The 12,165-nt window shown below is 39.1% G+C and overlaps 1 protein-coding gene across 1 annotated transcript in view; it reads right to left on the bottom strand.

The window, feature by feature from the left end:
* Positions 1-4,533, bottom strand: part of Glut1 (Glucose transporter 1) — a 38,092-nt gene extending 33,559 nt beyond the window's left edge. Inside the window, exons 1-2 of the mRNA XM_089598376.1 lie at positions 3,855-4,533; positions 3,313-3,702 (exon numbers count right to left, since the gene is read on the bottom strand). Of these exons, the coding sequence (XP_089454502.1) occupies positions 3,313-3,702; positions 3,855-4,150 (686 nt within the window). The 5' untranslated portion in view covers positions 4,151-4,533. The remainder of the gene's footprint in view (positions 1-3,312; positions 3,703-3,854) is intronic.
* Between the last annotated feature and the right edge of the window lie 7,632 nt (positions 4,534-12,165).

Genomic DNA, 12,165 nt, shown 5'->3' with positions numbered 1-12,165 from the left:
ATGGATTTTTACATTGCAAATCGTCTTTCAGAGTCTTTTTAGCAATATTGTTAAAAGTTTTTTTTCGGGACTAGATCTTAGCTACTTAAATTCGCAAGAACCTCACTATCTGTGAAATGGGTAATAAAAATTTGTGTGGGCAGACTTTGCGCATGTTCACGGAGTGTTACGAAGTGTTGTGAAATTTTGTTCAAAAGCACGTTTTACGTGATCAATCGCGACACTGTAATATGCGCTTCACGTGTATGAAGACGTGTGTGTGTGTGTGTGTTGTGTGTGTGCTCCTGAGCTTGTGTGGTATACGGGTGCGAATACTGGCAAAAACAATTTACACACAGCACAGCACAGAGCGCAGAAAAAAGTAACAGCGTGGGCAAGAGATAAAACAACTCGGGTGTCGTGTAGCTGACTGTGACCATCATGTAGACGGTGACGATAAACAGTTTGTACGTGGACGAGTGACAGATATTGTGTGTTTGCTATGGCCGCGCACGCACAAATAGGTCAATTTTTTTTCCCCTTTCGCTACATTCGTGTTTAGATATTTTTGCTTGTACGTAGGTATTTTTTTAATGCTGTGAGATACATGGTTTTTTAACGCGTCGTAATCAATTCTACAGCTTACGTCGAAAACTTGAATTTTGCGAGAAATATGTTTCGTGGAAAGTACTGAAAAGATCTCATTTTATCAATTATATATCGTGTAACGATAAATTAACGAATTTTGTAAATTTAATTGGAAGTTATGCGTCATCACGTTGATTATTGAAATAATACCAAAGCACAAGGAAATAAATCTAAAAATTATGCAAGCTGTAACATAATATCCATCTTATCTTCTGTGTTGCAACTTTTAAAAAAATACTATGATGTAATACACAAAATCGGTGGACTTATGATGAAATTTAAAATTTTTAATAAAAGCTGGTACGATAAATAATATTGTTGTCTATTAATTGTAACGTTCAACGACCATTTATTCGATTTTTACGAAGGTCTATTCTTATAATATTAATGTACCGAACCGATGTCAGATTAAATAAAGAAAAAACGGTTTAATTAGTCCAAAAACAAGATTTAATAACTTTGATTGACTTATTTGTGCGAAAAGATTGTTTATAAGTACACAATCAAGTGAACGAGTAGAGCAATATTAGCGTTAAGCTTGTGAAGGGCGCGGCAGCTTAAATAGATTATCTGCTAGTAAAAAATCGTATGCGTGAGTGGTTATGGAATCGTATTATGTTTTATAAATAGATAGTAACTTTATGAAACTGTTTGTTTCTGAAACAATTTTAAAACGCTGATTCTATAACATTAAAATAAAAATTAAAGGGTTAAAGATTTTTTTAATGTGCTAAATAATTCTGTAATAGCTAAAAACTTGGCCACGATATTAAATATTATGTATATTGATGTATTATTACCGATCGCAATAGTAAGTTTCATTTTTATATAGAAGACTGTAATAATGGTAGGCTTATACTTTTTAACTCAGTCATTTGTCCTTATATTTACATTACATCCTTTAAATAACTTTATATTATCTTATGTTGTTATTTTGCTGAATCCCAATTATGTGGTTAGTCGTGAACTAAAACATATATTTTTGGTCTGGATTAGACTAGAGACAATTTTATTACAATCAAACAATTAGGGAATTGGCAGAAGTATTTGGATCAAAAACAATGTACGCTCTTAAAAGTTTTCAGAAATAAACAGTAACATAAGAACCTCCAAGTTCATACATCAATATCAGCCATCGTGTAAATTTATGTGGACATAATTTAGCTTATTAATAATTTATGTTAGATGCATCTAAGTCTCTATGCTTTGCATTTCTGATTGGTCCAATTTTTTTTTTTATCTGGTAACGTATGTGTATCCGATTGAACAATCGGTATTATGAATCATCTTTGTAAAAATTGGATGATTATGATTAATAGCTGATTATTTATGAATGTGAAAAAAATGAGGCACCAATGTATGAAATGTTATTAAAATTAAGTCATGATTAATTCATACACAATACTTAGTAAACTTATTTTTGCTTTTAATTATCATTATTATAATGTCACACACCCTATATTTATCCATTGCCCTGAATTGATTGCACATTTTGTGTGTAATTATTATGTATTCTCGCAAAAATAGTGTGTAGGCATCATCAATTCGTTTGTGCACAGTATGGAAACCAAAACTCGTATGTAATTTAAAATTTTATTCTACTCTTTTTTTTTATCAACTCATTATTTAAACTTTATAACCGATACTAAAAATGAATTTTCTAACTTGCTGGAACTAAAAGTCGAAGCTCTTTAAAGTAAAAGTCTAACAAATTAATAAAAATGCTGCTAAAAACAAAATGATTTGAAAAAAATTGTCTGAAATAACTATAACTATATTCATCCAATTAATATGTGTGTATTATTAATTGAAACTATAATCTTGTACAGAAGCCCCGTCTTTTAATCCTCAATAATTAAAAGATACATTTTCACTTTTTTCAAGCAATGTTTTCATATTATCAGCAAGAGAAAATTGAGAATCTTTACTTTATATTTTATATCCTATAGGCACACACGCAATTATTCTTCGTCTAAATTGCGTATACGACTTTATTTACGACACTATTTTCTGAAACTTGAAAAAGGCATTAGGATAAAACTTCCCTAATGTTTTTTGATGCACATCTTTTCTCAAAAAAATCAAATTAAATAAACTGTAACTATTCTACACGATGTAAAAAAAAAAAAAAAAAAAAAAAAAAAAAAGTAGAACATATTGGCTTGGAGTGGCAGCTAAGTTCTACATGAGTTACGAAAATGTACACTATTTACAAATTTTTGTACATAATTTTCGAATGAAAAGTACTTTCTCCTAGATTTTCACGTAGAAGCCCGTAATATGCTTTTATTCTACGTGTAAATTACGAGTCTAAATAACAAGGCAAATACATCGTTCCATTCGTTAGTTAGAAATCAGCCAAAAAACTGTAAAAATCAATTTGTTTGAAATAAATTAACAAAAAAAAAAAAACTTGCAGAGCGTTCTTATTTTGGTCGTATAGTTGCCTTATCATGGGACACAAAAGAGATAGTTTTCTCGAGCAGGGAAACAAAAATCGTAGTCACGCACGAAGCAATCGAAAAGTATCTCTTTTGCGCGAAATCGGAAGATAACGCTATAATTATGTCGAAGGTAACTAGAGCACTCATTGAGAGGGTAGGGGTACAGGGGGCACGAAACTTTTTCATAAGACCTGAGGGTTAATTAAGACGGGAGTTGCGGCGTTGCGGGGGTAAAACTGACCTTATGAGCAGCTCCCTGAGAGTGGCCTCGTCTTCCTCCTGTACTTCTTCCTGCGTCTCATTACTGTAGGATCCGCGCGAGCGTCTCGTCGAAGGCCTGAGCCCGTGCCTGGGCACTCGTGGCGGGGCACTGTGGTGGTGGTGGTGATGGGGCTGCTGCAGGTGCGGTGGAGCCGGCAGGCCGAGCCCAAGAGGTGCCGGCTGCTGGTAGTGCGTGGTCGTCGTCGTGGTCGTCGTCGTCTGGAGGTAACGAGCTGCCGCGGAACGCCCCCTCGTCAGCTTGAAACTCGCGGCTTGGCTCTGGCGGCTCTCGATGCCGCCCCCGATGCCCCCGCCCACGGACGAAGTTGAATGATGCAGAATGCTGCTGGGTCGCAGCGCATGCTGCTGACTGTTGGTTAAATTTGGGTCAAAGTCTCTCGGAAGATTTCGCAGTCACGGTTTGTCGACATGGGGTTACAGGACTGGTAATTTTTTCTCCAAATATGCGCCAAACGCACTTGTATGTACGACGATTAACTCATATATAATATATGTTATTACCTAGATGAGCGATGCCGGGGCTGCGTGTGGTACGGATGATGGTGATCGGACGGGGCCGGCTCGCCCGAGCGCTTGCTCCGGCTTGTGGCGTGCTGCTCCAGCTTCCGGCTGCGCCTGATGCTGCGTTGATGGGCCGCGGCGGCTGCCGCTTGGGCCGGGTGCACGCAAACGGATGAGGCCGAGTCCTCGGCCGAGGGGCCGCTTATTTCCTCGTATAGGCACTCGGAGTCCGCGTCCGTCGATCCAGCGCCGCTCCACAGCTGGTTTATTGGCCGGAAGCCGCGCGGCTCGGACATGTTACGCCAACTAATGTTGCGGGCCTGCTACTGGCCGGCAAGTCTGTCTTTTCCGTCGACTCTTTTTCCCTTTTCAGTCTATGCGACGCTTCTATCTGTTGTTGGTGAATGCGACAGCTACTAACGTTAATTGGCCACAAGTCCGAGTCAGATTCCAAATCCAGGGCCTGTGGCTCGTCGAGGCTCGTTAGCTGCCCAGAATAAAACGGTGCGCTATTGTAGGTATGCTCTTCCGAGGTAATAACGCTGCTACTGGATTCGAGCTCGCCAGAATGCTGGATGGAAGTCCAGGAGGAAAAAGTTAGTCAGTGCTCGAAAAATGCACGTTCAAGCTCCATCACGTTTTGTGGTAAATTAACTAAATCGTGCACTATTGGTTGATAGTTTATGGTAAAATCGCTTGATTTTTGAGATTTTATTCAGAGTGAAATATATTTATCATGGATTGAGAAAAAACTGAAATATCGAGCTATGTTAGACGTCGGCCAACTAGGTGACATTTTCGTGCTAAAATAAAAACTGATGCGGTAAAAGAAAATAAAATTCAAAGTCTAATAAATTATGTGATACAAAAATAATACAACAAATACTTACTTCCATCTACATTCTACATTTTTTCCTTCAAACGTGTTTTTTTTTTTTTTTTTTTTTTCGGCAATTGGTTTGGCCAATTTAAAAAAATTGTTATTTTTTTCTTGAAAATTAAGCAATGAATAAGTATCAAATAAACCAAAGATTAATTTTCTAACACATAAAAATAGTTGCATGCAGTAACAAGAAAACAAACTGTACAAAGATCAGTGCGTTTTCGAATCTACTCCAATTCCATTATTGGTCACTTCCATCAAAGCGTATACGAGGCACAATCGAACGACAAAAAAGACTCCTCGAACACACGCACCTCACGTGCACAAGTTCTCTACGAAAATAAAAGATAGAGCTGGTACGTATGCGAAAGTGGTCCCGCAGAGCGTGTTTTTTCCCCTACTCGAAGCGCTAGGCCGGACGTTTTTAGGCCATTTTAACCAGAATATACGTCCGATCGACTGCTACTATAAAATCATTGGGAAAAACTCGAAAATTTTGCTGTAAAGTGCGAAAACAAGTGTATACAGAGTAAAACAAAATAAAGAGAGAAGGTAGAAGCTTTAGTTGAGAAAAAAACAAGCATAGAGATAGTGGTACCAATTACGCAGTTTTATGATTTCATCAAGTGATAGCTGGGGTTTGACTGTAGCAAAACGTCAGAAACGGAATTTTTTTTTTATAAGACTATTGTTTTCTGTATGTGATTCGTCGCATGCTTGTCCCGTGCGTGTGAGTAAAAAAATTCAGCGATGCAAATTCGTTAACGGACTTGTTTTTTCGATATTTACCGTTATCAAAGAAGATGCGAGGTTGTAAATAGAAAAATTAGGATTGAATCAAATAGCATGGCTTGTCTTGAATTGTAGTTGGGTAAAGTAGAATTTTTTAACAAAGTAGACGTTGACGGTCTTAGAAATAAAATTGTTTTCGTATTTTATTCATCCACTTAGAAAAATCAATTTTGACTCAAATTCCAGGTTCTAACAATGGACTCATATGACAAGATACAGACGAAGATTCAATCCCAATACCACTGAATATTTCTCTAACATAAGCTTCGTGGACGAAAAGTTTTATTTAATTTTTTTTCTTTTTTTTTGTTTTCATTGAACGACGCAAACACAGTTCATAGGCAAAAAAGCTAGACTACATGACACTTTAAAACTTTTATGTTCAAACAAGGGGCTGAACCTTTAATCCCAAACTTTTCAAGTATTCATGGAGCTGTGGAATTTTTTTTTTGTTTATTAACAACTGAGATAATTTCTAAGGCATATTTTATACGTTTTAGTCATCTTCCGAAATGTTAGATAACCCACTCAATAGGCCAGTTTCAACCCGTTGTCATGAATCAGATGAGAAACCAACGTCCCGTCTCACCTTACGGACGTATAAAAAACGTATTTTTAAAGCCCAGTGCAAAATTATGGAAGCTAATTATCATCAACACAAAGTCCAGCCTTCGAATCCCAAAAACGCAACCACACAGTTTCCGCGGGGTGGAAAAGCGGGGGCGCCGCTGCGTTGCTTCCCTGCGAGTGCGTGTCTGCGCGCCTTCCGAAAACCTGCACGGATCGATCGATGACTGGTGCACGGGGCGGGGGGTTCATCGACGGGACGTGCCATGGCCGAGCGCGAATCCAGAGCTCGGCGGAGCCGCTCGAACTCGCGGAATCGGCGCGTTGCCCTGCATACCTCGGCCTTTCTTCGAATTGTGTAATCGATAGGCGAGCGATATCTGACCCCGAGTCGCCTCGCTCGAGCTGCCTTGGGACTGTACGTTGGCGTTCCCCGAAGTGCGGGTGAGTTGTTTTTCTCGAGCTGCCGATTTTTTTTTATTTTTTATTTTTTTTTAATTTTTGGTAAATGAATTGGGTTTAACTGAATGTTTCTTGAGAGAGGGAGAAATTATACATTAGAAAAATATACTGTATCCGAGCTTACAAAAATAATACCGAGACTTTTCACGTGGCTTACGTTCGTCACAAGAGCCAATAATTCTTACAGCAGAAATTTATTTTTATTTCAGTGCGAGAATTCTTAAAGTTCCCCGTGGCCTATAAATTCCAAACTTCTCAAATAATAATGCTGTGTTATAAATTATAATATGACTCAGGTTTTGCAGCTTTTCATAAATGTCCCTTTGAATAAATAATAATAATAATAATAAAAAAAGCATAGTTCAACGACAGAGTAAACTCGAGCACACTACTTTGGCATATCGTTAAAAATGAAGAGAACTTTTTCTCCCTCGTTATCGTCAATGTTAACAAAAATAAATAATATTGTTACCGTAAAAAACACACGACGTGTGCAACCGAAATAAAGTATTTGGTCCTCACTAACATTGGACAGAGGCTCAAAGTCGAAATCGTCCGAAAACAAAATGGTCAGCAAAACACTGTCCATGTCCCCATTGAAGTATTCGACATCTCGCAAGTAATAATCAATCTTTCCACACATATATATATATAATTGAGCAAACGCGGCAGCAGCTCCACTAAAGAAATCTCATCGCGGATTCGGGGCACCTCAAAAGCACCAAATCATCCCGGACTTCCTTTTAGAAGAACCGAGGCCGGGAATAATCCCAGTGCAGACGAAGAGAAAGTCGTAAATCATTGCCCGTCGGGTCCCCAGGAGAGAGCGCAATCAACCGACAGCAAAGATTCCGTTTTTGTGATGAAGGAATAAAAAAAAAAAAAAAAAAAGATAGTATAATAAAATGACACGTGTACGCGTGACTTGATTGCTTTGAGCTAGGAAGTAGTAAAAAGGACAGAGGAGGGAGGAATGGGAGAGTAAAAGGAGAAGGGATCGACTGGAATGGCACAGCGATTGGGAGATTCATGCAAACTCATCGTTTGCTCCTGCACAGTCATACCTCTCGGTGCAATCATTGCATTGTACGAGTATACAAACAGATGCTTCGTGGCCTCGTTCTAACATTATCATGGTCTGACGACGGAAGTGGGAGGAAAAAGCACTTGATTTCGCGGTCGTCTTTCAGAGTACAAAAATGATTAAGCAAAAAATACTCTGGTGTTCTCTGCAGCGAGGACCCGTTATGAGGCCGTTGTATTAGAGTGTGCGTTGATGTTTTTCAATTATAATACATATAGAAACACATGCTCTGATGTAAAGAACTAACGACATGTTACTTTGACAAAGGGTGTCTCAGCTGACTTAATTTGGAACCAATTATTTGACGTACATTTTTTTGCAGTCATAAGGTTCATTCATACCTTTTTTCTAATGTGTTTTTAATGTGTAAGTCCATACACTTGTTTACCACCAATCAACTACGAGACATTTAACAGCACGCCTGGATGCTAATTAGTCCTGGACTGAAAGGTCACCCTCAAATCTAAGGAATAACAAGCTATCTGTGGACTGATTTTTTTAACAAAAAAAAAAAAATTATTCTTTCTCGAATGAACATTTTACACAATACACTTGCAAGAAAGCCATGCTCACAAAGATTCATAAATTATAAAACATTGGTGTTACACAAACAACAACAAAAACAACAACAACAACAACAACAACAATAATAACAACATATACGAAGAACTAGAAACTCTCCAAATCTGAATCGGCGAGTATTCACTGATTTACTCATTGAAATTAGATTTATCACTGAAGTAGTAAATATTTTCATGCACTCTACGTACATCACCAACGTTTGTTCCTGAACTTTGTTTTGCCGAGAAGCATATCAAACTTGTCAGTACACTGTTTGCTCTAAAAAAAGTGACTTCAACTACTCCAGCACACTGGAACTAAATTTCTCGGAGGATCAGTGATCCAATTATTCACCGATTCAGTAATTGGAGAGTAAGTACTTACCTTGCAAACATAGCAAAAAAAAACAAAAAAAAAAAAAAAAAAACAACTCACCTTAAAAATGTTAATACAATTCTTTAAATCCATCGTGTCCAGCAGTGACGAGACTTATTGTATCCCCGAGACGGGGTTTTCGATGCCTCAGGAACGTCACGATTCCCACCCCCTGGTTCGTCGCTCGGCCGGCCACTCCCCGTAGTTTTTTGGGCTATGTACTCGTGTGTGAAAAAATTTTAAGGCGACCCCGAGATGAGTGGCTCGACTGGCTCTCCTTGATTCCTTTTTTTTCCCCCGGACTCCACGGATCAAGCCGATTCACGACCCTTGCACAAGATTCTCCTTCTGCGATGCATCCGGACGCCGTACTTTTTCTTACTCTTCTAACGTGAGCTGGAATTGCTACTCTCTGCCTCTGAAACATTGAATAAAACAACGAATGTTACATTATTTGCCAATTTTCATATGCATACAATTATTAATATAATCAAGAACAAGTGGGTATAGAGTCATCACATTAGTTGGTTGGAACCACATGGTATTCACATGAATGTGGAACGTACGTCAAATTACTTGGATGGCAACACATTTGACGGCAAAATAAACACTAGTCTGTCGAGGAAAAAAAATCTCTGAAATGAAAATGCCCGTTTGCCCCAAGTTTGATGCGTAGCCATGTACTCCCACACGAAGATAAACACACCCTGGAACTCTATCCCACGGAGTGACAAACTTTGACTTTTCAATGGGGAATATTTACAGTCAATTCGGCGTATTGAAAAAGTTGTTGGATAAAAAAAAAAAGGTAAGCGCAGACTGTACTTGATAAAAAAAAAAAAAAAAAAAAAAAAAAAAGGCCACATCGTTTGGAGTAGCGAGTTGTTGCGCGAAAATAACGAGTGTCCCAATCAGACGATCCCTCTTCTGCAAAAAGCGTTGCGAGAGGTAGTTTTCCTTTTTTTTTTTTCCTTCGTTTTTACCCAACTGTATGCACCCGATCGAGCTCCGCCAAGCGCAAATACACTTTGACGTTCCCATTGGAAAAAAGTTCGAGCAAAGTACCACCTTACACTTTTTTATTTTTTAATCAAAGGGAATCGGCGATCCCGCCCCAACGGCCCGCGACTTTCATCGGCCACGCAAACAGGTTTGGTTCAGCTGGTAAAATACCCGGTAGGCGGAAAAAAAGGTTTCGACGGACCTACAGTGCATTACCGTGACTGAGGGGGTGCAGGCTCGTGGTTTGTCATGGCATATGGCTACGGGAGAGGAAGACACTCGTGGCTCCAGTAATGGCTGCACTGAATGTCGTATCCCGTATATAATTCCAGTGATCGCGCAGAGTCGCACAACACCACCGTGTGCTACGACGGGGCGACGTTTAGTCCGATAGAGATGGTTTACTCACTTATGCTGTCGTTGATGCAGCTGGTACAGCGTGTATGGGACGAGGGTTGGCTTTGCGGTTAGTATGTACACGCATATGATATACTTTAGATCGGCCCATCGACTGCCATCGGGGAGTTGTGTATGTTATATATGTGAACTGCGCGTGTAACGTGTACTTGTTATTGGCTATTAAATTTGTGCTGCGATGTGAAAATATATATATATATACAGTACGAGTTACTTGGGTACACAGAGTACAGGGGGGAGAGAGGGGCCACGCTTTTAGAAGTGCGTGCAAGAAGCGATAAGAAGCACGTACTTTCGAGCTTTTGGTTCCTGTATACGTATACATACATGGTATGGGTATTTGTTGCGGAACTTGCAAGTGGTGCAGGTTGTTTGGCAGCACTTGGGAAAAGAGGGTTTTTCGGTGGGTTCACTCTGGTCATAATTTTTGACTGAACGTTATACCAATCGGCTTTTTCAATATTATGTAGCTGGCAAATTGTGCGTTTTGCTGTTTCATTCGAGGGATTTGACATAGAACTGGGGGTTTTCGTGTTTCGTAATTATAACTACTCTTGGCTGCATCATCGAGACGTCAATACATAACTCAATACAAACCTTATGATTTATTGATTTGTGTGAAAAAATTTTTAACCACTATATTTCACGACATTTATTCGGATGTTATTATTTTCTTGCCCAAGTCTCAATACTCGTGTTTCCTTTACGTAAGTACTTCTCGTATGTAAGAGTTTACTAGCAACATCGGATATTAGATACTCAAACTCAAGTGTATCGACTTTGTTTTCTATGGTTGTGTTAGACGTGTTCAGCACGATCTCCATTACTGTTTTTATAATCGCCTATACAAACATTCTTACAATTCATTGTTCAATGGTGCTGAAAGAATTTAATTGACATTATTTTTTAAATTATTTTTTCGGCTTAAATCTCATACATTTTGGTACAAAAAGTCTGTTTTTTTGTTATTTGAAAAATGTTGTATGTATTATAGATTCATTTCATGACTTTGTTTTGATGAACAGAAAAAAAAAAAAAAAATTTGGTTATTACTGAGAGAGAAACTATAGTTTTATGTATCAAAGTCTTCATTGTGATCATCATATAATGACATTATTACCGTAATTTGATTGTATACTAATACGAGTAGAATCGATCGAATTATTTATCATGACCTATTAGAGAATGATGATGCTAATCCATACATCTAAACATGCACGGGACGATTCACTTTTAATGCAGTACTTGGTAATTAAGTAAAAAAAAAAATCACACTCCCCATTGTAATTATTCGTAAAAAAGGGAGTCAAGGTTAGTGGTGTGCGTGCAACTTTCAAGCCCAAGTTTCGCGTGCTGAAAACGTATTGTATTAGATCCAATTTAATTACCATCACCGTATTTTTATACAATTTGCATTTATTTTTCAAGAAAATAACAACTGCTTCCATTTACTCGACAAAAACTATAATATTATTGCCTCTTGATGCAACGACACCGTATACTGCACTGGTACTTGTCTAAAAATGGTTTTAAGAAAAACCCGACCCATCGGGTGGTACCTTTGTACTATCGACTGCACCAATAAAAAGGTCATCCCCTAGATCTTTCGACTACTACAAAAAAAAACCCTGAAGAGAAAGCAAAAGAAAATAAAGAGAGAGAGAATGAAATGGAAGGGAAGGGGGGGGGGAGCAAATGGGAAAGCCGAGCAATTGAAAAAGGTCATGCGACGGAAAGTGGAAAAGGAGGCCGCGAGCACCCCTATGTCGCTATTCCCCACCCTCCCTACACGTGCACCCCCTATATTTTACAGGGCAGTCAGCATCAGGTGCAACACGCCCAACGGCTGCCACATAAACACACACACACACACACACACACGCGCGCGCGTCGGTGGGAGGTGGGTATGGGTATAAATATACCTATAACCGTGTCGGTGTATACAAGCCCCTGCATTAAGTATCCCCCGCGCAATCTCGTATCTCCGAGTAGGGGGTGGGCGCTGCGGGATGCACGGCTGACGCGCTCTCGAATCGATACCACCGTACCCCCCGCCACTTTCTCCTCTCGTCGCGACCGCCGATTAATCTCGCGGCCCCCCCCCTCTCGCACCCTCTCTCGAGTGCATGCGTGAAAGGAGAAACAGTCGCGCCTGAAAAATTCTCACC

This window comes from Copidosoma floridanum, unplaced genomic scaffold (genome assembly GCF_036245765.1).
Source record: "Copidosoma floridanum isolate Cflo_tuat_1 unplaced genomic scaffold, Cflo_Japanese_pri ptg000006l, whole genome shotgun sequence".
In the NCBI taxonomy this organism is placed as follows: domain Eukaryota; kingdom Metazoa; phylum Arthropoda; class Insecta; order Hymenoptera; family Encyrtidae; genus Copidosoma; species Copidosoma floridanum.
Note: the sequence above shows the minus strand (reverse complement) of the source record. Positions and strands in the feature narration are given on the sequence as shown.